Here is a 26,497-nt window from a genome sequence, read left to right as displayed (position 1 = left end):
TATTTGCACAATTGAAGCATTTTATTGATTGGCTCTTACCTAATAAACCATTTTATTGATTTGCTGAATCCTTCCTGCATAAATACTATATTCAAGTGGAATTTTATTGAAGTATTGCCATGAACCGAACTGAACTGAACCCATTGCCGTGCAATTGATTCCGACTCATAGCGACTCTATAGGGAAGAGTACAACTGCCCCATAGGGTTTCCAAAGAGCGGCTGGTGGATTTGAACTGCTGACTTTTGGTTAGCAGCCGTAACTCTCAACCACTGCGCCACCAGGGCTCCATAGTATTGCCCTATTTAATCTAATACCCCACCCTTCCCATAGCTGCCAAAATATATATTCACCTCTTTAAGGCTAAACCCGAGTAAGTCAGAGTAGTGTTTCTTTTGCAGTTTCATTGTGCTTTAGGTGAAAGTTTATAGCTCAACTTAGTTTCTCATTAAAAAATTTATACAAATACTGTTTTGTGACATTGGTTACAATCTCCACAGTGTAACAGCACTCTCCCCCTTTCCAACCCAGGTTCCCTGTGTCCATTCGTCCAGTTCCTGTCCCTTCCTGCCTTCTCATCTTGCTTTTGGGCAGCGGTTGCCCATTTAGTCTCATATATTTGATTGAACTAAGAAGCATGTTCCTCACGTGTCTTATTTGTTTTATACGCCTGTCTAATCTTTGTCTGAAAAGTGGGCTTCCGAGTGGTTTCAGTTCTGAGTTAGCAAAGTGTCCGGGGACCATAGTCTTGGGGGTTCCTCCAGTCTCTGTCAGACCAGAAAGTCTGGTCTTTTTTTGTGAATTTGGATTTTGTTCTACATTCTTCTCCCACTCTGTCCAACACTCTCTGTTGTGATCCCTGTCAGAGTGGTCAGTGGTGGTAGCTGGGCACCATCTAATTCTTCTGGACTGAGGCTGGTGGAGGCTCTGGTTCATGTGGTCCTTTAGTCCTTTGGGCTAATATTTTCCATTTGTCTTTGGTTTTCTTCATTCTCCCTTGCTCCAGATGGGATGGGACTAATAGATGTATCTTAGATGGCCACTTGCAAGCTTTTAAAACCCCAGATGCTACTCACCGAAGTAGGATGTAGAACATTTTCTTTATGAACTATGTTATGCCAATTGACGTAGATGTCCCCTGAGACCATGGTCCTCAGCCCTAAGCCCCAGTAACTCCGCCCCTCAGGGAGTTTGAATGTGTCTAGGAAGCTTCTATGACTTTGCCTTGGTCAGATTGTGCTGACTTCCCCTATATTGTGTGTTGTTTTTCCTTTCACCAAGGAATCTAGTTAGTGATTTCCTTGCCCCATCCCTCCCCACCCTTATAACCATCAAAGAATGTTTTTTCTATGTGTAAATCTTTTCTTGAGTTCTTATAATAGTGGTCTCATACAATATTTGTCCTTTTGTGATTGACTTATTTCACTCAGCATGATGCCCTCCAGATTCATCCATGTTGTGAGATGTTTCACAGATTCATCATTGTTCTTTATCATGGCGTAGTATTCCATTGTGTGTATGTACCATAATTTGTTTATCCATTCATCTGTTGATGGGCACTTAGATTGTTTCCATCTTTTTACTATTGTAAATAATGCTGCCGTGAACATGGGTGTGCATATGTCTGTTCGTGTGACAGCTCTTATTTCTCTAGGATATATTCCTAGGAGTGGGATTGCTGGATTGTATGGTATTTCTATTTCTAGCTTTTTAAGGAGGTGCCATATTGTTTTCCATAGTGTGGTTTAATTTCTTGACTGCTACTTCCATAGGCGTTGACTGTGAATCCAGGTAAAATAAAATCCTTTACAACTTCAGTATTTTCTCCATTTATCATGATGTTGCTTATATGTCCAGTTGTGAGGATTTTTGTTTTCTTTATGTGAGGTGTAATTCTTGCTGCATGCTGTAGTCTTTGATCTTCACCAGTATGTGCTTCAGGCCCTTTTCACTTTCAGCAAACAAGGTTGTATCATCTGCATATCGCAGGTTGTTAATGAGTCTTCCCTCAGTCCTGATGCTGTGTTCTTCTAATACAGTCCACGTCTTGGATTATTTGCTCAGCATACAGATTGGATAAGAATGGTGAAAGGATACAACCCTGGCACACACTATTCCTGATTTTAAACCATGTGGTATCCCCTTTTTCTGTTTGAATGACTGCCTCTTGGTCTATGTACAGGTTCTTCATGAGTACAATGAAATGTTCTGGAGTTCCCATTCTTTGCAATGTTATCCATAATTTGTTATGATCTGCACAGCCAAATGCCTTTGCATAGTCAATACACAGGTAAACATCTTTCTGTTATTCTCTTCTTTGAGCCAAGATCCATCTGACATCAGCAATGACATCCCTCGTTCCATATCCTCTTCTGAATCCAGCTTGAATTTCTGGAAGTTCCCTGTCGATGTATTGCCACAACTGTTTTTGAATTATCTTCAGCAAAATTTTACTGCATGCAATATTAATGATATTGTTTGATAATTTCCACATTCTGTTGGATCACCTTTCTTTGGACACAAATATGGATCTCTCCCAGTCAGTTGGCCAAGTAGCTGTCTTCTAAATTTCTTGGCATAGATCAGTAAGCACTTCCAGCATTGCATCCGTTTGTTGAAACATCTCAATTGATATTTTATCAGTTCCTGGAGCCTTGTTTTTCACCAGTGCCTTCATTTCAGCTTGGACTTCTTCCTTTAGTACTATTGGTTCTTGATCATATGCTATCTCCTGAAATGATTGCATGTCAGCCAATTCTTTTCGGTATGGTGACTCTGTGTATTCCTTCCATGTTCTTTTGATACTTCCTGTGTCGTTAAATATTTTGCTCATAGAATCCTTTAATATTGCAACTGTAGGCTTGAATTTTTTCTTCAGTTCTTTCAGCTTGAGAAATGCTGAGCATGTTCTTCCCTTTTGGTTTTCTAACTCCAGGTCTTTGCACATTTCATTATAATACTTTACTTTGTCTTCTCAGGCCACCCTTTGAAATCTTCTGTTCAGCTTTTACTTCATCATTTCTTCCATTCGCTTTAGCTACTCTACATTCCGGAGCAAGTTTCACAGTCTCTTCTGACATCCATTTTGGTCTTTTCTTTCTTTCCTGTCTTTTTAATGACCTTTGCTTTCTTCATGTATGATATCCTTGATGTCATCCCACAACTCGTCTGGTCTTCAGTCATTAATATTCAATGTGCCAAATCTATTCTTGAGATACTCTCTAAATTCAGGTGGGATATAATCAAGGTTGTACTTTGGCTCTTGTGGACTTGTTTTAATTTTCTTTAGCTTCAACTTGAACTTGCATGTGAGTAAGTGATGATCTGTTCCACAGTCGGCCCCTGGCCTTGTTCTGACTGCTGATAGTGAGTTTTTCTATCGTCTCTTTCCACAGATGTAGTTGATTTGATTCCTGTGTATTCCATCTGGTGAGGTCCACTTGTATAGTCACCGTTTGTGTTGTTGAAAAAAGGTATTTGCAATGAAATAAGTCGTTGGTCTTGCAAAATTCTATCATGCGCTCTCCAGCATTGTTTCTATCACCAAGGCCATATTTTCCAACTAGGATCCTTCTTCTTTGTTTCCAACTTCTGCATTCCAATTACCAGTAATTATCAATGCATCTTGATCGCATGTTTGATCAATTTCAGACTGCAGAAGTTGGTAAAAATCTTTAATTTCTTTATCTTTGGCATTAGTGGTTAGTGCATAAATTTGAATAATAGTCATATTAACTGGTATTCCTTGTAGGCGTATGGATATTATCCTATCACTGACAGCTTTGTGCTTCAGGATCGATCTTGAAATGTTCTTTTTGACAATGAATCCGACACTATACCAGTTCAATTTGTCATTCCCAGAATAGTAGACTATATGATTGTCTGATTCAAAATGGACAGTACCAGTCCATTTCAGCTCACTAATGCCTAGGATATCAATCTTTATGTGCTCCATTTCATTTGGACGACTTCCAATTTTCCTAGATTCATATTTTGTACATTCCACATTCTAATTATTAATGGATATTTGCAGCTATTTCTTCTCATTTTGAGTCATGCCACATCAGCAAATGAAGGTCCCGAAAGCTTGACTCCATTCATGTTATTAAGGTCGACTCTATTTTGAGGAGGCAGCTGTTCCCCAGTCATATTTTGTGTGCCTTCCAACCCGAAGGGCTCATCTTCCAGCTCAGACAATGTTCCGCTGCCATTCATAAGGTTTTCACTGGCCATTTGTTTTAGAAGTAGATTGCCAGGTCCTTCTCCCTAGTCTGTCTTAGTCTGGAAGCTCCACTGAAACCTGTCCACCATGGGTGACCGTGCTAGTATTTGAAATACTGGTGGCATAACTTCCAGCATCACAGCAACATGCAAACCACCATAGTATGACAAACTGACAGAGGAATAGTGGAGATATATATATATAAACCATTGCCATTGAGTCGATTCCAACTCATAGCAACCCTGTATGACAGAGTAGACCTGCCCCATAGGATTTCCAAGGAGCAGCTGGTGGATTCAAACTGCCAACCTTTTGGTTAGTAGCCAAGCTCTTAACCACTACGCTACCAGGGCTCCTTTCCATTGTATAGATGCCCCATAATTCAGTTGTCTAATCCCTTGTTCATAGAAATTAAGTTTTTCCCCAATTCTTTCTTAAGCAGCAATTAATGTCCTTATTTATACCTTTAGGCATCTGTTAGTTTTTTTTTTTTTTTTTTAGGATAGATTCCTGGAAGTAGAATTGTTGGTTCAAAGGGTATGCGTATTTAAAATCTTAAATCATTCACCAAAGAAGACATTCAGGTGGCTGACAGACACATGAGGAAGTGCTCGCAATCAGCAGCCATTAGAGAAATGCAAATCAAAACTATAGTGAGATACCATCTCACCCTTACATTACTGGCGTGAATCAAAAACCAGAAAATAACAAATGTTTGAAAGGCTGCGGGAGATTGGAGCTGTTATGCACTGCTGGTGGGAATGCAAAATCATACAAGCATTTTGGAAAACAATATGGCGCTTCCTTTAAAAGCTAGAAATAGAAATACCATTATGATCTAGCAATCCCACTCCTAGGAATATATCCTAGAGAAATAAGAGCCGTCACACAAATAGACATACGCACACCCATGTTCACTGCAGCATTATTCACAATAGCAAAAAATGGAAACAACCTAAGTTCCCATCAACAGATGAATGGATAAACAAACTATGGTACATACACACAATGGAATACTATGCGACAATAAAGAACAATGATGAATCTGTGAAACATCTCACAGCATGGATGAATCTGGAGGGCATAATGCTGAGTGGAACAAGTCAATCACAAAAGGACAAATACTGTATGAGACCAGTATAATAAAAGCTCATGAAAGGTTTACACATAGAAAGAAACGATCTTTGATGGTTACTAGGGAGGGGAGGAGTAGGAAGGGAAAAACACTAACTAGACAATCGATAAGTGGTAACATTGGTGAAGGGTAAGACGGTACACAACACTGGGGAAGTCAGCACAACTTGACCAAGGCAAAGTCATAGAAGCTTCGTAGACACATTCAGGCTCCCTGAGGGACTGAGTTACTGGGGCTGAGGGCTGGGGACCATGGTCTTGGGGGACATCTAGCTCAACTGGCATAGCATAGTTTATAAAGAAAGTGTTCTACATCCTACTTTGGTGCGTAGCCTCTGGGATCTTAAAAGCTTGTGCGTGGCCATCTAAGATACGTCTACTGGTCCTACCCTGTCTGGAGCAAGGGAGAATGAAGAAAACCAAAGACACAAGGGGAAGATTAGTACAAAGGACTAATGGACCACAACTACCACAGCCTCCACCAGACTGAATCCAGCATAAGTAGATTGTGCCCGGCTACTACTACCAACTGCTCTGATAGGGATCTCAATAGAGGGTCCTGGACAGAGCTAGAGAAAAATGTAGAACAAAATTCAAACTTACAAAAAAACACTAGACTTACTGGTCTGACAGAGACTGGAGAAACCCCAAAAGTATGGCCCCCAGGCACCCTTTTAACTCAGTACTGATTCACTCCTGAAGTTCACCCTTCAGCCAAAGATTAGACAGGCCTATAAAACAAATAATACACGTAGTTCAACCATGTATATGAGACCAAATGGGCACACCATTCCAGGGGCAAGGACAAAAAGGCAGGAGGGGGCAGGAAAGCTGGATGAATAGAAATGGGGAGCCCAAGGTCAAGAAGGGGAGAGTGCTGACACATCTTGAGGTTGGCAACCAATGTCACAAAACAATGTGCGTATTCTTTAATGAGAAACTAATTTGCTCTGTAAACCTTCACCTAAAACACACACACACAAACAATAAAATAAATAAATAAAATCTTACATCAGAAGGAACCCAGATTTATGGGGTCTGAAGCTTACACAAATTTGGATGCCCTCTTTAGGAAAAAGAATATAAAATTACAAACACCACATTTGTACCAATTGGATATTGATTTAGAATAAGAAAAGCTACAAATTGCTGGGGCCTTAAAGTTTCAGGTCCTTTTCTTATGACATCTCTTTAGGCATTTTGCCAGAAATGCTGTCAAATAAATGCTTCTTTATTTGCAACTGGCCTCCCATCTCCTACTCCCAGGAATTCCCAGCACCTGAGGGCCCAGTTTGGTGAGGGGTCCTGAATCCTAAGCCTTATTGGCTTCATAGCTTCTACACCTGTCCTCTAAAAAGCTTGTACCAATTTGTACCCCAGCCCATATCTCCATGTCCTTGTCAACATTCTGTATTATCACTCTTTCTTGTTTTTATGTTGAAATTCATAACCGTTTTATGAATCTTCTCTACTTGGGGAGGTTTATCTAGGCAATACAGAGGGCAGCTTTGTAGTCCATATGCTCAAGCTGTCTGCTGAGTCATCCCCTCTCCTTGTCTTCTTACTCATTATAAGAAGCTAGAATAACACAAACTGGCTCCAGTTGCAAGGATAAACTTTCATTTAGAGGAAACCACTTTCTATTACTGCCTATGTGTACTCTTTGATAAGGATACCTGTTGCGGAGTTTTGAAATTAAATGTAGACTCCACTAGAATGACAGCAATCTTTGGTATGGGTAGAGGACTAGGAAGGAGCTCTGGTGGCACGATGGTTAAGCACTTAGCTGCTAACTGAAAGGTTGGTGGTTTGAACCCACCCGGAGGCTCTGTGGAAGAAAGACCTGGCAATGTGTTTCCATAAAGATTACAGCCTAGAAAACCCAATGGGACAGTTATAGTCTGTAACACGGGGTCACTATGAGTCAAAAATCAACTCGCAGGCACACCCAACAACAAGAGAGGACTAGAGATTTATTATATTTTCCCTTCGAGTGACTTTTCATTTATTATGGTATCAGACAGATTTAATTACTTTATATATATATAATATATTATAAGTGTATATAGGAGGCCCTGGGTGGTGCAAATGGTTAAGCACTTGACTACTAGCTGAAAGGTTGGCAGTTCAAACCAACCCAGAGGCACCTCTGAAGACAAGCCTGGAGATCTGCTTCTGAAAGGTCACAGCCTTGAAAACCCTATGGAGCAGTTCTACTCTGTACATGTGCGGTCACCATGAGTCCGAATTGACTCGATGGCAATAAGTATATATATTATATATATAAGTATATTGTAAATGTGTATATATGATTTTTGGAATAGCAGCTTTTGGGACCCAGTGGCATAATAAAATTAAACACATGAAGATTAACTCCATAAACATTAAACCCAAACCCATTACCATCGAGTCAATTACGACTCAGCGAACATATAGGACAGAGTAGAACTGCCCCACAGAGTTTCCAAGGCTGTAATCTTTATGGAAGGAGCCCTGGTGGTTCAGTGGTTAAGCACTTGGCTACTAACCAGAAGGTTGGTGGTTTGAACCCACCAGCCGCTCCATGGGGGAAAGATGTGACAGTCTGCTCCCCTAAAAGGGCTCCTCCCATAAAGATTACAGCCTTGGAAACCCTATGGGGCACTTCTACTCTGTCCTATAGCATCACTATGAGTTGGAATCGACTTGATGGCAATGAGTTTGTTTTTTTTTAAAGGGTCAGTAAGGGAGTTTATCTATTTCTCTGTCTCTGTTGCCAAGCAGAAACCCCTGGTTCTGCTGGGCGTGACTCATCTCAGCCAACAAATGAGAGACCGAGGTGGGAGAGTAGAAATGCACTTTTATTTCATTGCGCAAGGAAAGGAACAGTTGGGGCTGCTGCCACCAAGACTGCTCAGCGAGGGCGAGGAGGAAGGTTACTTTTAAGGGACTTACAAGTAGAAAGTTCATACAAGTTACATCAGCAACATTCTCAGTCATACTATGCAGGCACAATGGGGTTTACATATAACTTCATGCATTGCATGTTTAGAAAATAGTGGTTAAACTCCACCCAGAGGTGGGGAAATTACTATGTATGAGGTACTTAATGAGCTAAAAGGTTATCCTGAATGTCAACGTGGCACCCTAAACTGGTTTCTGCCAATTTCCTCTAGTTTTGGGAAGCAGTTAAGGAGAGGGGAACCAGGATTTTAATGTAAAGCTATGGGGCATGCCAAGCAAAGGAACCAGGGTTTTGATGTGAAGCTACAGGGCATGCCAAGCAAGCCACTTGAGGCAGTGGAATTTTCTGCAGCACACACACTTTTTTTTGCCATCGTTTGAAAATAAGTGGCAGACATTATGATAATATCAATATTTTTCATCTTTACCAATCTCTTGGGCAACATGTAACTCTGGTTGTTGTGCTTTGGTTTGTTACATGGATATCTATTCCTATCCTTACTGGCCATTTGTCCTTCTCCTAGGACTTTGTGGTGGATTTGGCCATTGATGGATTCTGTGTGTCAGTGCCCTTTGGTGTGCTTTAGTGGAAAACTGTTTGTGATCAGACAATGAGGCTGTTTTAATCAACCTTATTGTAGCATCTTAGACAAGTTGATTAATTTCTTTGTCTCAGTTTTCTCCGTTGAGAAAGATTCAAACAGGGTTAAAAGCACATGTCTCCCATGAGCTGTTGGGACAATTGTGTGAGAAAACCTGTGTGACAGCGTCACCGAGGAGATGCTCAGTGTTCTTCTTCTCCCCTCTGTTTAGACACCGTGAGCAAATTTGTCCATCTCTGTGCTTGCTCACTGAGAGTGCCCATGTTTTCCATAAAACAGAATCATTACACTCCCAAGTTGTCTTTAAAAGTCTCTGCAGACATTCCTAGAAATTACATTATAGAGAGTCATCAGGTGGATTCTAGGTTCCTTCTGGAGCAGTATTCCAGCTGGCGGCTGCCTTCAGGACCAAAGCCTATCACCCAGTGAGCCATGTTCTAAACAGTAAGCTGTATGTCACGGCCAGCTCTGTGCTCCTGAGCCTGGAGAAGGGGCATTCATGGATGGAACCTGCTGGTCGGGCTAATAGTCACAGTGAACTATGAGGTATACACAGAGAACATAAGCTACTTTATCATTTGTTTCGACTCCCCGGAAGAAGAATCCTGCTGCATTCAAAGCTGAGATTATTTCTTTTCTTGAGTAATTTCTAAGACAGATCACAGACAGATGTGTTTCCTTGGCTTGCCCAGCTTTATTGATTAATTAATGTATATGGGTAACCCTTTTGCACAGAAGTGATATGTGTTGCTTTTATTTTTCTCATGAGAAGGTAAACAGTATAATCTGTCCCTAAATTTAATTTAATTATGACTGTGTCAACACTAGCTTAAGCCCTAGAATTTTTTTTTAAGCCTTGTATGGAAGTATAAACGGTCGTTGAAAGGGGCAAATGATTTGCGCTTGACTACTAACCTAAAGGTTGGCAGTTTGAACCCACCCAGCAGCACCACAGAAGAGAGGCCTGGTGATCTGCTTCCATAAAGATAGTTGCTAGCTGCCATCGAGTGGATTCCGACTTATGGTGACCCCATGTGTGCAGAGTAGAACTGGTTCATAGGGTTTTCAAGGCTGTCACCTTTCCAAAGCATGTTGCTGGCTCTGTGTGGGTTCGAAACACCCAACTTTTTGAGCGCTTAACTGTTTGCACCACCCAAGAAAACCCTATGGAGTAGTGCTACTCTATAACACATGGGGCCTCCATGAGTCTGAAATGACTCAATGGCAATAGGACTTTGCCTCTAACTTCCTCCTAGCTCCTACCTGGCTACTTTACTTATCAGGGTCCCACCTAGCCTCCGAGGGTGCTTGGTTTTATGACATCCAATCTAAATATCTGAAGGAAGTCCTCACTGTGTATTTACTTCAGTTCTTTCAGTTGGGAGAAATTGGAATGGTTGGCTCTCTTTCTCAGTTCCTTAAGCTTCCCACCCTACATTGGAAAACAAAACAAAGTAAAACTTTTCCTAAAACGAAATCTCTTTGTCTTTTTCAGGTTATAAAAAGGACACATGCCACTCTGTTTCAGGAAAAGAAGTGGCCGCCCTTTCTGCCCAGGCGTTTAGGGTGGGTGTGGGGAAGGAGGGCAGAAGAGTCAGTTCTGTTTGCACTTGGGCTTTAAAATGTTGAGTGGTTCTTATGTTTATAGGCAAGTTTCTTTGATAGGAGTTTCTAGTATTCTTTTAACTCCTTGGAGGAGGAACCACCTGTTTCCACCTCCAACCCATTGCTGTTGAGTCAGTTGCGACTAATAGTGACCCCAGGTGTTGCAGAGTAGAGCTGTACTCCATAAGGATTTCAAGGCTGTGACATTTTGGAAGCAGATCACCAGGCCTGCCTTCCAATGCTCCTCTGGGTGGGTTCGAACCGCCAACCCTTCGGTTAATAGTCGAACACTTAACCGCTTGCGCCACCCGGGGACTCCACAAAGGCCCTTAAGAAGTCTAGAAATCTCCACGTATGGTCTGCTTGGGACTGTGTGTCCTCATCTGTCCACTCTAGGTGACAGTTTCTGGGCCCCCACCCAGGTCCACATGTGGATGTGTGAGCATCAGAGAGGGCATGCTCCAGGTTACACATCTACTAGGTGGTCACTGATGGTGTGAACCTTGAGGGCTGGCTCTGACCTTTGGGTGTGCTGGGCAGACCCCTGGCTGGACTCCAGATAGATGCTGCAGGGGCTAGCTGGGCTAAGGACCACCCCCTTGGTGGCCAATCCCTGGCTGAAGAGTCATTCTGTGGACATGGATCCTGGGAAGTAGCCCATTCCTCCTTCTTTAGTTCATAAACAATGTGAATCCACTTGGGCCTTTGGGTAGGGAAAGCCACTAATCTCTGGACCTGGAGTTTCTGGGCCCACTTACCCCTGTTGGGTAACCTTCAGCTCTGAGCTTAGGCATAGCCTCCTCAAGGAAGCTTTCTTTGAGCCCCTGGGCTCTTAGTCTTAGTCAGGCTCCTTTTTACAGGTGCTTATAGGACCCTGAAGAGCCCTGGTGGCACAGTGGTTAAGAGCTACCGCAGCTAACCATAAGGTCGCAGTTTGAATCCACCAGCTGCTCTTTGGAAACCCTATGAGGCAGTTCTACTCTGTCCTATAGGGTCACTATGAGTTGGCTTGACTCCACGACACCTAACAACAACAACAAACCTACCAAGAAGGAGCTGATATGTCTAATTCCCCCCATGGACAGGAAGCTCCTTAAGGGAAGCACCATAGCTTATTCCCTCTCCATTGCTAGTACAGTACGTGGCACGTATGGATGCTCAGTGACTGTGTGTCTAATGAATGAATGGTCAATAAATACATGAATGGATGGTAAATGCCTGTCAATGGTACAGCAAGTACTTCATGGCTTCTAAGCACCTTTGTAGGCCTGTACTCATTTGAACCTGATGCTCACTCATGATAGGCCAAATAAGTCTATTTATCTGCATTTTACAGAAGAGTAAACAAAGGCTTTTGGTAACTTTCCCAGAGTCCTGCAGTTAATAAGTGGTGAGGAAGAGCTCACTGGTGCAGGAATTGAAAGACATAGGTCTGGCTTGACACCCTCACTGGGGAGTCAGTCTTATCTGATAGGAGTGGGAGGGAGATCTGAAGTTCTCGGAAGACTGAGAAAGGAAACCAGAGAGCAGGTTGCTGCTTCTGACTGCCCAGGCCTTTGCACAGACTTGTTCCCACCAGCCTTGTCCTGAGAAGGGCGGGGGCAGCCCCAGGTGACAGCTGAGGAGTCCTGGCACTCAGTCTCCTCAGCAAGGACTGTTGAGTGGTGTTAGGAAGCCCCAAGGCCCAGTTTAGACCTGAGCCTGCTCTGGATGCCCCTTGTTCATCTGACATCTGCCTCACTCTCCCTGTCTTAACTGGCTGCCTTGGACAATCCTCTTATCTGCAACCTGATCTGAGAGCTGGAGCCCCGAGCCTTGGGGCCATTTGAAGGATTAGGGGCGGGGGATGGGGGTGGTTCTTCTCATCCACAGATGCCCAGCTTGGCACATGACAAGCCTGTCAAAATGTAGGGCCTCCATCTGCCCTCCTGAAACCCTTTCTGATTCTGTCTTTGACGTTTAAGCCCAGAGGAGAGAAACTGACCCATCAAAGAGCCCAGAAACCTAAAGCCTTGGATTTCAGCTCTGCGTCTAAGCAAGCTTCATTGCTTCCTCAGGAAGGGCCCCAGTGAGCAGGAGATGGGGGTGTAGGTAGGGTCATGTTTTGTAAGATCCTGCCTATCTGTGTAGGTGGACTTTCCTGGGTTTCCCTGAGGGCCCCTTGCCCCCAGCTTGAGGCAACCTTGTCCCCATCTTGCTGCTTAGGGTTGAAGTTGCAGAGAGGGTCAGGGGATCTCCTTCTCTTACAAGAAGATTTGAAGAAGATCCAATGGCCCCCAAGGCATTGTAAGCAGCCTACCTACCAGCCAGGTGGGCCAGATCCTTGGTGCCAGGGAGGCCTGGCCTGGTGCAGTCAAGAACATGTCCCCCTTTCTCCATAGTTCCGGAGATCCAGATGGCAGTGGTGCCCTGCCCATTGGAGGCCTCAGCTATGTTCAGGGCCACACCAGAGTGAGTCTTATCAGCAAGACAGTGGGACGGTGCCTGGATGCCACAGCCCAGCGGTTACCAGACCGAGAGGCCTTGGTCGTCATCCAGGAAAACGTCAGGTTGACCTTTGCCCAGCTCAAGGAGGAGGTAGGTCCTGACCTTGAACCCTCCAAGTGGCTGAGCCAAGCCCCCAGCCTGTTCCATCTGGGTAAGGGTGGGAGGGCAAGGAAGAGGGTGGACACCTGGCTATGGGGCAGTTTGTTGGGGCTGCTTGAGAACCCGAGGGGATGGCAGAAGAAGGGGACAGGGCTCAGGCAGAGGTGGCCCCAATGCCTCCAGCATCAGGATCTCCTGGCGCACTTGTTAACTATGCATGTTCCCAGGCTCCACTGAAGACCCACTGAGGCCTGAGAATCTGCCTGTGCCCTTGTTCCCAAGTGATTCTGTTGGACCCTAATGTGAACCCCTGGGCTAAGGGCTGAGGGTAGGCGTCATGGGCCCCTTCCTGCTAGCTCTCCTGTCACCCCTTGTGCCCCATCTATTTACACCAGGTGGACAAAGCTGCTTCAGGGCTCCTGAGCATTGGCCTCCGCAAGGGCGACCGACTGGGCATGTGGGGACCTAACTCGTATGCATGGGTGCTCATACAGTTGGCCACCGCTCATGCAGGCATCATTTTGGTGAGGAGGGGCTGGCCTGGCACAGCTGGGTATGTGGAGGGGGCATCATTGGCCCCAGAATCAAACCACTGCCTGGCTGGTGTCAGACCAGGTGGTGCTTTCTCCTGAGGCCCGTCAAGGGGGCCTAAGGGTGTAGGGTGCTGCCTCTGCTCACGTGGTGTTTCTTTGCCTCCTGGGGGTGGAGGGGCAGTGGGAGGGACAGGGTCTGCCCAGGATACTGACAGGCCCTTGCTGTCCCCACCAGGTATCTGTGAACCCAGCCTACCAGGCGACAGAGCTGGAATATGCCCTTAAGAAGGTAGGACCCCTTCCTGGGGAAGGGGCCTATCTGGTGCCTGGCAAAGAGGGCCTCCGGCTGGCACAGAGGGCAGACATAGGGCAAGGGAGGGCATGCACAGGCAGTGATACCCAGTCTGTCCTTCATCAGGCTGTGTGGATAGGAGGAGGTCTCAACTCCATGGAGAGGGTGGTTGGTCAGATACAGACTGGTGTGTGTTGGGGTGGTAGTGTCAGCGAGTTGGGGGGTGTTTCCTGGTTCATGATGTGTATGTGTCTTGGGGTGTGGTGTGTGTGTCTTGGGGGTGGCACATGTGTGTATTTGTCTTGGAGTATAGTACATATGTATGTGTTAGGGGTGGTATGTGTGAGTTGGTGTCTGTGGGTGTCCCAGGGTGTGGTGTGTGTGTCACGGGGTACATGTGTGTGTGCGGGTTGGATATGTGTGTGTCAGAGGGTGTGCACATATGTGTCAAGGTAGTGGTGAGTGTGAATGAGAGATAATAGTTGACTAGTGAGGGGCCCCCTGGTCCCCATCCCGGGGCTTCCTGCTGACTGTAAGGGGGTGACTCCCCTTCCACAGGTGGGCTGCAAAGCCATAGTGTTCCCCAAGCAATTCAAGACCCAGAACTACTACAACATCCTGAAGCAGATCTGTCCAGAGCTGGAGCGGGCCCAACCAGGGGCCTTGAAGAGTCAGAGGTGGGTGTGTTCCACGGAAGGGGCAGGGGAGGGGCCAGCATGCAGCATCCCTGACTTCCTCACCCCCTGCTCAGCCCCTGACTCTCTACACTCTTCCCACCGTAGGCTCCCAGACCTCACCACAGTCATCTCAGTGGATGAACCTCTGCCGGGGACCCTGCTCCTGAAGGAGGTGGTGGAGGCCGGCAGCTCGGAGCAGCATATGGCCCAGCTCCGTTACACCCAGCAGTTCCTGTCCTGCCATGACCCCATCAACATCCAGTTCACCTCGGTAGAGCAGAGGCCGCAGGCCCCAAGCCCAGGCTGGCACACTAACTTCTGGCCCCATGATCCCTCCCCGGGAATGGAGAGATGGCAGAGGAGGTCAGGAGGGCAGACACTCTCTCCTGAGACTGGCCCGAAGTCAAGGTCTCGGTGCCCTGTCCTGGCTGTCCTCTCTGCCCTGGGAAACATCAGCAACCAGTGTCCCCCTCCCCCAGCTCTCAAGGGCAGGGGCAGATTCACTGAGCCACTACAGGTCAGAGCTGGTGGAGCCTGCCCCCTCACTTAGCAGATGGAGAAACTGAGGCCCAGAGAGGGAATTTACCCAAGCCCATGCAGCTAGTGGGGGGCAGAGTCCTCGGAGCCACCTTATGAGCAGCATGAGGACATTTCTACACATTTATATTCATTTCTTACACATTTCTATTACCTAGCACCTAGCATAGCACAGGCACGTGGTAGACCTTTCACGAATACGTACTAAATGAACAAGTGATGGATTGGGTCAAGAATCCCAGTCTCCTAACTCCCAGTCCAGTGCTCTTCTGCACAGTGGGGTGGGAAGGAGATGGGGAGGAGGAGGCCAGGCTAACACCTGCTTGTCTTGCCAGGGAACGACAGGCAGTCCCAAGGGGGCCACCCTTTCCCACTACAACATTGTCAACAACTCCAACATGATCGGGGAGCGCCTGAAAATGCACCTGAAGGTGAGGAGGTGCTGGGGAGGGTGCCCAGGGCAGGGCTGGCTGGCACCCCAAACCAGGCTGAAGGGAGAGGGTGGCTTGGGCAGGAGTTGGCGGAGGGGTTCGTTGGCTTCCCTTGCTGGCTGGAGGAACTGGCTTTTGGGGCTCTGGCTCCATGACAGACCCAGCCTCCTGCTGCCATCTCCAGAAACCAGAGGATCTGAGGCTTGTCCTGCCCAACCCCCTGTACCACTGCCTGGGTTCCGTGGGGGGCACAATGGTGAGCGTGATGCACGGTACCACCCTCATCCTGTCCTCTCCGAGCTTCAATAGCAAGATGGTGCTAGAGGCTATCAGCAAAGAGAGGTGAGCACTGGTGGACAGGCTACCCTTGGACTTATAAGATCTTCCTAGTCCTCATCCTGGACCCTGGACCCTTTTCAAGATGTCTCCTTCCTTCAGCAAGAAGAACTGGAAATGGGTAGTTGGGAGCCCCCAGGAAAGGACCAGTTCATGCCTCCAAAGAGTTTCTCCTGCCTGTTACCTATAAGTTTTTGCCTTGACCCTTGCTTCAGGTTCAGGGTGGGGTGGGTGAGAAGGAATTCCCTTCCACTTCCAAGCCTAATTTTGTGATGCCCACCCCGTCCTTGTACAGAGGCTCCTTCCTGTATGGCACCCCCACCATGTACGTGGACATTCTGAACCAGCCAGATCTCTCCAGTTACGACATCTCAGCCATGAGTGGAGGTGGGGTGGGGCCAAGGGTGGCAAAAGGGGGAGGGGGCTTCTGGCTCTACTTTGCCTGGGACTACCCCCCGCCCCCGCCCCAGAAATGGCCTGGGTGAGCTAGATATGCTCCCAGTCTTCTATTTAGGGGATAAGAAGGTACTACAGAGATGTGGGTGGGAGGCGGCAAACCCCCAGTGTCTCTAGAGACCAGGCCAAGGCCGGCTGCCAGGTATAGGACGAGGTCCAGGGCCCGGGGAGAGAAGGGCATGCTCTTCCCTAGAATGAGCTGTAGGGGAAGGGGGTCCCCTGGACCTGGAGAAGGGGGGGAGTCGTGTCAGCCCTCTCTCTGATTCAGGTGTGATTGCTGGGTCCCCTGCACCCCCAGAGCTGATCCGAGTGATCATCAACAAGCTGAACATGAAGGAGCTGGTGGTGAGTGGCGGCCGGGACATGGCTGCGGGCAGGTGCAGGTCAGTGACCTGGGGTGAGAACAGACTGACAGGAGTGGGGATGAGCCCAGGCCAGATCTCTGAGGGAGACCCAGGAATCTGCCATAGCCTCTTGGCTAACCCTCATGCTGGAAAGCAAACATGAAAAAATACAGTCTGATCTCAGCAGCTGCTGGCATGTCATGGAGATAGGTGACAGGGGAGTAAATATTACACACACATAAATTTATAATTATAGAAATTCGGGGAAGAAATGCAGCTTGTGAGGATATGCAGCAAAGCACAGGTGTCCTGCTAGAGCATCCTGGCTGGCAGGGGGCTGGTGGAATTAGGGTACAGGCTTAAGACTCTTTCTGGAAGCAAGAAGTGGGGCAAGGATCTGATGGTTTCCAGATGGCAGGAAGAAGGGAGCAGAGGGAAGGGCGGCTCTGGAGGGATGGCCATCCTGATGTCCATCCTGTCTGGTTCTGAGGGACTTGGGGGTTTTGGCGACAGCTTCTCTATGAGGCGCCGTGGCCGTAGGGCCAGGAATAATGGTGGGGGAAGGTGCTATGTCTTCTTCTGGCCACCATCTGGGGGAGCTGGGTGTGTGCTGGAGTGCCCAAGGCCTCCCTGCCAGGATGTCTAGGCGTGGCAGCTCTGTGCATTGGCAGAGGCTCTGGGGAGAAGGTGGAGTCAGGGTGGGAAGGTCAGTAGTCTCTCCAGCAGAAGGCAGAGGCCAGTCACCAGGACTGGCTTGGCCAGGACCTGCGGTGAGGAAATGACCAGTGGTCAGGACTTCCGCAGCCTGCACGGGAGTCAGGCTATGGTTGGAGAGGATAGTGGGTTCCCTGGGCAGTATCGTTTCCTCCCTTAGCCAAGGCCCAGTCCCCCCCTCCTCTCCCTGCAGAAATGGAAGGTCTAGGGGAGGGAGTATCCTGGGACACCCGCCTCACTTGCTGGAATCTCCAGACAGGGGTGTGGGGGAACTGCCTACCTGTTTAATGGCGGCCGGCCTTCTTGGACCTCTTGGTGGGGAACTTGCAGCTGCGGAAGGCGGCTGTGTCCCGGATGTGCTGGCCCCTGAACTTGGAGGGTGAGCTGCAGGTGGCACCTGGGCGGGAGGTCTTGGCTTCCAGCCACCTGGAGAGACAGAGTTGCTGGGGTTGGGGAAGAGATGTGGGAGTGCTGGGACAGTGAGCCAGAGGCCAGGACTGACTTGGCCTGTCTGGGACTGTCAACCTCATTTTACAAATGGGGAGACAGAGGCTCCTGGGTCCCACCTAGTAGGTAGTAGATCTAGGAGGTATGCAAAGGGTGTTTTAGTGCAGGGCCAGTTGTCTCCACTCCATCCCATGAGGATGGGTTCTGGGTGGGGGTGGGGATGTTCTCACCGCCGAAGGCCCTGGAGCTGGCAGGTACATTTCCAGGGGTTGTTGGTGAGTGTGAGGGTCTCCAGGCTGTCAAAGGGGAAGTTGGAGGGCAGCTGGCTCAGGCGGTTGTTCTCCAAATGGACGTGTTTCAGTGTGGTCACACCCAGGAAGGCACCATCTGAGAACTGGGGAGCAAGATGGGCATGAGTGAGCCCCCAAGCCCGATCCCTGGCCTCTCCCAGCCCTGTCACCTCACGGGCAGAGTCCTTCCCTGGACATAAGCATTGGTTCCTCAAGGAGCTTCACAGTTTTCAAACAGTTGTCACAGATGATCTAGTTTACACAGGCACCCTTTGAGATAAAAACAGTTGCCCATCAAGTCGACTCTGACTCATGGTGACCCCATGTGTGTCAGAGTAGAACTGTACTCCATAGGGTTTTCAATGGCTGACTTTTTGCCAATAGATTGTCAGGCCTTTCTTCTGAGGCGCCTCTGGGTGGACTCCAACCTCCAACCTTTTGGTTGGCAGCCAGGCACACTAACCATTTGCACCACCCAGGGACTCAACACTTTGAGATTTCCAATATGCACATGGGAAACTGGAGGCTCTAAGAAGTTAAGTCCCTTGCGTCGGGTCACACCGGCCAGTAAACAGTAGCTGCAGGACCACACCCAGTACTCTTCCCCTGGCACAACACTCCCTGTACAAACACAGGGACTGGGGAGGCAGCCAGGGTTTGGTCCCAGCAGCCCAAGCTGGCACACGGAGAGCCTGGTCAGTGTTTGGTGGGGTGGGCAGTGGGCCCAGGCTCCCCATAGCCCTAGGGTCCTGGGACTTCCCGCAGCTCTGTCCTCACGGCTCCCTCACTGCTTGCCAGCCGCTATTTGTGGAGCCACCTTGATGGAGACTTGGGTCAGGTTGGATGGCTCCAGAGGAAATGTTCTATTGGTGCCCACATCTTGGCCCTGGCGCCACAGTTCCTGCCTGGCCTCCCCTGCCTTAAATCAGCCTCTCATACCCAGCTCTGCTGCCCACTGAAACGCCACTTTGGCACTGGTGGGACAGAGGGGACTCTGACTTCAGCTGGGGAGGTGGACAGAGCTGAAGAAGGGCAGGCTCAGGAAGGCTCCCTCCACCCAAACAGAGGTTAGCTCCTGTCCAGCTTCAGTTCTGTCCTCCGTCTCCATGCCTGTGTGCTCACCTGTGCTTAGGTTGGAGTGCGAGGTTCTCTGGTGATCAGACTGTCCTGAAGACTGTCTGCTCCTTCTTGCCCTGGCCCCCACCCAAACTCCTGGACAAAGCCCCTGGTACCAGGGTGATTTTCCAGACCCAAGGAGGGTTCTGTCTCTACCCAAGGTAGACCCACTTCGCCAGGTGCTGGGGAGGGAGGCTGAGAATGCAGCCAGGAGATGGTATGGTGACTAGGGTAGGCAAAGTGCAGTCGGCAGTCTAGGGGGAAGTGAGGCCTAGCCAGTCTTCCCAAGGGAGATATCTGGGGTCCTGTGCCAAGGTTGACAGTGGTCCTCAGCTCTTGCCTTTGCCCCTTCATGGAGCCCATGGGCATGGAGCCTGCAGCCTGGGCAAGCCCCTGGTCCCCAGGCGCTGACTTCCCTAATTCTGTTTAAAGGGTCCTGAGGAATGCAGTGGAGCTGTGTGTGGGGGCCAAGGCAGGGGGTTCCCCAGGGCCACTGAGGGGTGCAAAGGAGCATCTTTCTCAGGTATCTGCTCCCCCTTCACTCCTTCAACCCCTCACCCCACCTGAGCACACATGCACAGTCCGCCCCAGGAACAGGGTCTCTTTGTGGGCCTGATTTGCCCAGCTCCTCTGGAAGGCTCTTCAATAAACAAAACTTCCTTTATGGGGTGCTAGGTTTACTGGAGACGGGAAAAAAACATCAGGGAGGGGCAGAAAGCCTAACAGGAAGAGGTGGCTGCTGCCCATAGTAGGGGGTTCGGGGACACTGTAGATGCTTCTAGGGGGCCATTTGTGAGGCCAGCGCAGCCCCCAGCTCCTTTTATAAGTATGAATCCTGGGAGGGCAGTGGCTAAGACTAGGGACAGGGGCATCTGGGCAGGGATTAGTGGGATGTGACAAGATAAGGGACAGAGGTCCCCCAAGGGGACCTCTACTCACCTTAAAGATAACCAGAGGGGTGGAGGGAATTTGGGGGGAGAGGCGACAGTGCCCAGCAGTGGCCCTGGCTCCCTAGGCCTCCCGGAGGGGAAGAAGGAGCCAGCGCAGAGTGCTGCAGCCAGGAGCTCACCTTCTCCAGGTTGGTGTTGTCCAGCCAGAGGGTCTCCAGGTATCTGCCAAAGGACCGGAAGGCATTGTCAGGGATGCTCTTTAGGGGGTTGTGGGACAGCTTCAGCTCCTCCACCACCCGCAGCTTGCTCAGAGCAGCGGAGGGGTAGCTGGACAGCTGATTCCTGTCCAGGTGGAACTTGGCGAGGTTCTCCACATCATCCAGAGCACCGGGCTGCAGGGAGTTGAGCGCATTTTCCGACAGGTAGAGCCAGCGCAGGTCCTTGGCGCCCTGGAAGGCGCCTGCACACAGCTCACGGATCTTGTTGTTGTTGAGCTGCAGGATGAAGAGGTTGACGAGTGGGGAGAGCAACCCCCGGGGCAGCTCAGTCACCTTGTTATGGTCCAGGTAGAGGTAGGTGAGCTCGCTTAGGTCGTCGAAGGCGCCGGCGTGCAACACGCGGATGTCATTGTGGGACAGGTACAGGTAGATGAGCTGCTTGAGGCCACGGAAGGCTCCAGCGGCCACCTCGCGGATCTGGCAGTTCTGCAGATGCAGCGACACGAGGTTCCGCATGGCCCGGAACGAGTTGGCAGCCAGCACTGGGAAGTTGTTGCGCTGGAGGTTGAGCAGCTTGGTCTTCTCTGACACCTTGGGGATCTTCTGCAGCCCCACCTTGTCGCAGATGACGTGCTGCAGGTCGCCGTGGCAGTGACAGTTCTGGGGGCAGGCAGCCAGCACCGGCAGCAGGCCGGCCAGGAGGCCGAGACTGAGTAGGAGCACCGGGCGGACCATGGCCGGGAGCCTGGGGCCGGGGCTGGGGCAGCGGTGGTGATGGTGGCCTGGCGTGGGCAGCACTGAGTCTTCGGCCTTCAGTCTCCGGCCCTACTTATACTGCGTCCCTGACCACAGCCGGTAGCCCTTGCCAGCTTCTACGTGGAGCATCGGGGCCACAGGGCTTAACCCCCTCCCGCCTGGAGATGCGCCCCTGCTGTCAACGGGGTTGGGGGGGCCTTCCTCCCCTAGCTGGCGACTGGCGGGCTGGGATTGTGGCCTCAGAACCTTGTCCCTCGAACCAATCCCTCTTCCCCCCTGCTCTCAGATCCTGCTTCTCTCCCTACCTCCTTTCTCCATGCTTTTTTTTTTGCAGAGGGGACGGGTCGGGTAGATATGGGTGTGTTTAGAGGCCTGAGTTCACACCGGAGGGAGGGAGGGAGGCGTTCCCTGAACCTGAATTTATTTGTTTGCTCAAGCTTTAGCCTCCACACCGCCCCCACCCCCCGCCCCATACCCTCTCGGCTGGGTGCCCCAGGCGGTGGAGGGAGGAAGGGGGGCCGGACTCGAGTCCCACCGTGGTCTGCCACCCATGGTGCTTTAATGGGGCTCTTGTGCAATGCCGGCTGAGCCTGAGGGCCGCTCTGGTGGCAGGCTCCTGCGCTGGCCCTAAGGAGATGGGAGCTCCTTCCCTACCCTGGGGCTTTCCCCTGGCTCTTCTCTCCCAGCTGTGGGCTTGAGTTTCTGCTGTCTCCTGCCCCCTCCAATCCTTTTCTTCCCCAAGGCTGAAGGCTAACCAGAATTATGGGAGGGTGACCCCCATCATTCATAAACACACCTGTGGAGACCACAGGCATGGAGTCAGGGCAACTGAACAAGCATAATCATACCACCCCCCTCCTTAGTCTCCCCAAATATCCCTGTCCCCTCATCTCCACTCCCATGGTCAGGACCCACCCCTGAGGGGTCTCTCAGGGTGGCGATCCAAGTGGTGCCAAGGTGTACTTGGCAGAGGCCACACCCTGGCAGTGGCCCCAGGACAGTGGAGCGGGTGAGCGGGCAGCATCCTGGTTACCGGGGACCAGCACTGGACAGCTCCGGCTGCCAGACCCTAGGTTCCAGGCAGCCTGCCCCAGTGGGCCAGGCCTCTGTGCCTGCTTGCCAGCCCCCATGCTCAAATTCCTGTGGAAGGGGAGGGTGACTGGGCAGGATCGAAGCTGTATTGCCAGGGCCAGCTCTGGGCTGCCTGGCAGGGGGTATTGTCAGTGTTGGCGGGGGGGCGGGGGCGGGGGTGGAACCCAGGTCTCCAAGGCTGAGCCAGGACCCTGGCTGTGCCCAAGCCATGCCAGCTGACACGGGGGAAGTTGGGGGTGGGGGGTGGGGGAGGTGGTGCTCAGACAAAGAATCTGGTGTCTTTGCTGAATGGAGGGGAGAGGAGGAGGAACCTAGAGTACTGAGCTGCTAGCCCCTCTTCCCTCACCCAATACCCAGATGCAGAGACCTGGTCCCAGGGCAGCTCGTCTTCCAAGCCTCTTTCACCCCTTGCCTCTACATGGGGGTCATACTTGGCTCAGAACATTCCCTGATGGTATTTGGGCTCCTCCAAGGCTGGCTTCTGGTTTTTCTGTTGCTCAGGATGTTCCAGCCACTAGAAGTGTGTGTGTCGTGGGGGATGCTGCTGGTTTTCTAAATCCCTGCTTTGGCTGTATTTTTATTTTGATGGAAATAAATGCACAGGAAACCCTCCAGAACTGTGGAGAGGGCACCCACCCCAAGGCCAGGCATTTGTCCCAGGTTTGAGGGTGGAGGTTGTCTGTGCTGCTCCCAGCCTGGCCGAGGCAGGCTGGCTTTCTCATCAAGTTTATGGGAACTTCGGCTTGGAAGGAAGGGGCGGGCATGTTGTTGCCTGAAATCGGGGGGCTAAGGCAGCTTGGGGATGCGGCGGCGAAGTCAGGGCATTAGTAATGTCTACTCTAGGGAAGCAAGGAGACAGAGAGGGAGCCCTGGCTGGAAGAGAATGGCTTCCCTGTTTTCAGTTTTATTTCAGATCTGGGGCCCCTGCAGGGATCTAGTCTGCGCAGTGCCCCAGTGCCTCTGCCTCCTGACCCCTGACCTCTGCCGCTCACATCTCTCTTCCCACCACTCAGCTGCCCTCCACTCTCCCCTTGTCTTTTATAAGTTCCTCCCTGTTTCGCCCAGGGTAGCTCATCCTATCCCGCTGCAGTCACTGAGCTTCCTCCAAACACCCTTCCCCCACCCTCTAGATTGCTTATGGAACCACAGAGAACAGTCCTGTGACCTTCATGAACTTCCCTGAGGACACTGTGGAGAAGAAGGCAGAAAGTGTGGGCAGGGTCATGCCTCACACGGAGGTGAGCCACTGGGGTCAGCCCCCAGACCATAGGCAAGCCCCCCACCTCCCACCACTCAGCTGGGACGCACCCACGAGACATGTATTGCTTCCAATTTGAGACCCACACAGCTCACTCGAGATGCAGGGTCTCTGCCGGGCCTGGCCTGGGGCTGTCTGTGGGCTGAGGTGTGAGGCGGGGAGAGAGTTGGACAGTGGCCCTGAGCCATTGCCAGCTGAACTTCTTCTCAGCTTCCCTTCCTGTCTGGGGTGTGTTTTTGCCAAGCCTCACTGTCTGTCTCAGGGCAGCTAGGGCAGCTTGACAGAAGAGCAAGAGCATAGAGATTTTTCCTCCCAGCTGTCTTCTTTACAGACTCCTGCCTCGCACTTCAGCAGAGTTCCTCTTTGGCTTAGGCGTATACACTTCATTTCCCAAGCAGCCTGTCCCTTTGGGGGGTCCCTTGCTCCTCAAAGGCTGACCCAGAACATCTCTTTAATCTCAAGTTCACAGCTGTGACTCATTTCCTGTTCCGACACTGGTGGTTTTATGCCAGCCCACACCTGGTTCCCCCTACCCACTTGTACCCTTGTCCCTGTGGGGTCACTGCCAGTAAGCCCAAGCGGCTGCTTTCCCTGGGACTAACCGCTATTCTGGTGTGAATCTCTCCTGCCCCCCTCCCTGCCCAGTCCTGCGAGGGGTGAGTGTGCTGTGACATTAGTCCCTCACATCTGTCCACCTGTCCCTGCCACTCTCGTGGGGACCACTGCACACCAGGGCTCCAAGGAAGGCAGGGGCAGGTGCAATTCTCCCCATTTCACAGATGCAGACCCTGAGACAGAGAGAGGCTAAGCTGTCCTTGGTCCATTGGCTGTGGCCCTTTCCTCTGCTAAGCTTTCAGATTCTGCCTCTCCTGGTCACATGGTGCTGCTATGCCACCCTCTCTGGCTTCCTTCTATGCTGCCTGCTGGGAAGTAAGAGACTTGCTTATCTTCTACACAGTTGATAGTTCCTCAGCTGGCCTGGCCCTCCACAGGCCTCCTTCTCTGCAGCAGCTCCCTGTCCACTCCATTTCCTCAGATCCCCTAGCCTGGGCCTCAGGTTTCCTTCATGCCCAGCTCAGGTCTCCACCTGGTGATGGATATCTACTCTGGCCTTTGTCTCTCTTCCCTGGGTGGCACTCATTACTGGGGAGAGGGAAGGCAAATCTCTCCCCTCTCCCGAGGGCCCCCATCCCAAAGTGAGGGGATAGGAGGCCCCAGCCTGAAGTCGCCCTGTCCCAGGCCCAGATTGTGAGCACAGAGAACAGTGGATTGATGGAGCTGAACAAGCCTGGGGAGCTGTGGATCCGAGGCTACTGTGTCATGCTGGGCTATTGGGGTGAGCCCCAGAAAACCGAGGAGGTGGTCGGGCAGGACAAGTGGTACCGGACAGGGTAAGAGGGCAGGGTGGGCTGTTGAGGGGAGGCTGGGGGTCCCAAGGCTGAGCTGGGAATATTAAATGAGGACAGGGAGAACATGTGTGTTGAGATGGGCCCTTCACATCTTGGAGACGTAATTTCTAAAATATGTAAAATGGGGATAGTCATGTAGGGTTATTGGGAGGGTCAAACATAGTTCAGAGGTGAGAGCCTAGAACAGTGCACTGCACCAGGGCCCCAATTTAGTGTCAAGATTTAGTCACTTGTTACACACCTACTGTGTGCCAGCAGAGTCCCTGGGTGGTGCAGATGGTTAAGCGCTTGACTACTAACTGAAAGGCTGGTGGTTCGAACCCACCCAGAGGTACCTCGGAAGAAAGGCTTCAGGATCTGCTTCTGAAAGGTCACAGCCTTGAGAACCCTATGGAGCGCAGTTCTACTCTGTAACATACAGGGTCGCCATGAGTCAGAATCGACTCAGCAGCAACTGGTTTTTTTTGGTTGTTATGTGCCAGCATGATTCTAGACACTGGTAGTCCATCCAACAGCAAGATGAGATGTCCCCCCGCTCGCTCTTCCCACGTCTGGTGGAAGGTGACAGATAACAAACAAGATCATTTCAAACAGTGATAAGCACCAGGAAAAAAATAAAAGAGAGTTATAGGAGAGAAAGCGGCTGTGGTGGGAAAGGGGCTTCCTTTAGATTGTGTGCTCAGAGAAGACTTCTTGAAGGGGGAAACATTTGAGCTAAGACTGGAATGATAAAGAAGCCAGCCATGAAAAAAAAAAAGATATTTACAGAGATGGAATATGTTAGAGATGTTGGTTTCTTTGTCTGCCTCCTCCACCAGATTCTCAGTTCAGGGGTAGGCATCTTGTTCATGCTGCATCCCTCAGAACCTCGAGCAGTGCAAGACACAGAGTAGGCGCGTGTTTGATGAGTGAGAGCGAGAGAGCCCATTGAGGCAGAGTGAGAAGCCATGCCTGAGTTTTCCTTGCAGAGACATCGCCGTGATGGACAAGGAAGGCTTCTGCAAGATTGTGGGCCGCTCCAAGGACATGATCATCCGGGGTGGGGAGAACATCTACCCCGCAGAGCTCGAGGACTTCTTTCACAAACATCCACAGGTGCAGGAAGTACAGGTGAGGTACCCAGCCCAGGGGAGCCAGGGGAGACCCTGGGAGCAGGAGCCATGGATGAGGCCAGTGATGTCTGGTGTTTGACCTGGCAGGTGGTGGGTGTGAAGGATGAGCGGATGGGAGAGGAAATCTGTGCCTGTATCCGGCTGAAGAGCGGGGAGAATGCCACAGCAGAGGAGATCAAGGCTTACTGCAAAGGGAAGGTGGGAGCCTCAATACACCCCCGCCCCACCCCACTGACTCTGCTTGGTTCTTCAACCGTCCTCAATACCCAGCCGGTGGGGTGGGGTGGTAGGTGGCTCTGGCCTCTGATGAGCCTGACTCCCGCCAAGCCTAGCCCCCTGCCCTTCCCCACTCCATGACCCCACCCACCTCATGCTTGCTTTCCCTCCCTCGGGTCTGCAGATCTCCCACTTCAAGATTCCCCGCTACATCGTGTTTGTCAACAAGTACCCCCTCACCATCTCAGGAAAGGTGGGTAAGGTGGAGGAGTTTGCAGAGG

The 26,497-nt window shown here is 50.4% G+C and overlaps 2 protein-coding genes across 2 annotated transcripts in view; one reads left to right on the top strand and one right to left on the bottom strand.

Annotated features, from left to right (window-relative positions):
- ACSF2 (acyl-CoA synthetase family member 2) overlaps nt 1-26,497 on the top strand; it is a 44,991-nt gene that overhangs the window by 17,950 nt on the left and 544 nt on the right. The window contains exons 2-15 of the mRNA XM_004377933.2: nt 12,888-13,083; nt 13,488-13,616; nt 13,861-13,914; nt 14,476-14,594; nt 14,700-14,865; nt 15,467-15,562; nt 15,747-15,904; nt 16,194-16,285; nt 16,623-16,699; nt 23,352-23,459; nt 24,719-24,870; nt 25,857-25,998; nt 26,088-26,198; nt 26,401-26,469. Coding sequence (XP_004377990.1) covers nt 12,888-13,083; nt 13,488-13,616; nt 13,861-13,914; nt 14,476-14,594; nt 14,700-14,865; nt 15,467-15,562; nt 15,747-15,904; nt 16,194-16,285; nt 16,623-16,699; nt 23,352-23,459; nt 24,719-24,870; nt 25,857-25,998; nt 26,088-26,198; nt 26,401-26,469 — 1,669 coding nt within the window. The remainder of the gene's footprint in view (nt 1-12,887; nt 13,084-13,487; nt 13,617-13,860; nt 13,915-14,475; nt 14,595-14,699; nt 14,866-15,466; nt 15,563-15,746; nt 15,905-16,193; nt 16,286-16,622; nt 16,700-23,351; nt 23,460-24,718; nt 24,871-25,856; nt 25,999-26,087; nt 26,199-26,400; nt 26,470-26,497) is intronic.
- On the bottom strand, nt 16,921-21,141 carry CHAD (chondroadherin). Its single transcript, XM_004377934.1, has 4 exons — nt 20,335-21,141; nt 18,090-18,253; nt 17,693-17,838; nt 16,921-17,463 (listed from the first exon to the last, which is right to left on the bottom strand). Exons 1-3 carry the CDS (start codon nt 21,106-21,108, stop codon nt 17,697-17,699), a joined length of 1,080 nt encoding a protein of 359 aa, XP_004377991.1. The 5' UTR covers nt 21,109-21,141; the 3' UTR covers nt 16,921-17,463; nt 17,693-17,696.

This window comes from Trichechus manatus, unplaced genomic scaffold (assembly GCF_000243295.1).
Source record: "Trichechus manatus latirostris isolate Lorelei unplaced genomic scaffold, TriManLat1.0 scaffold00054, whole genome shotgun sequence".
In the NCBI taxonomy this organism is placed as follows: domain Eukaryota; kingdom Metazoa; phylum Chordata; class Mammalia; order Sirenia; family Trichechidae; genus Trichechus; species Trichechus manatus.
This window is presented reverse-complemented; position numbering and strand designations above follow the sequence as displayed.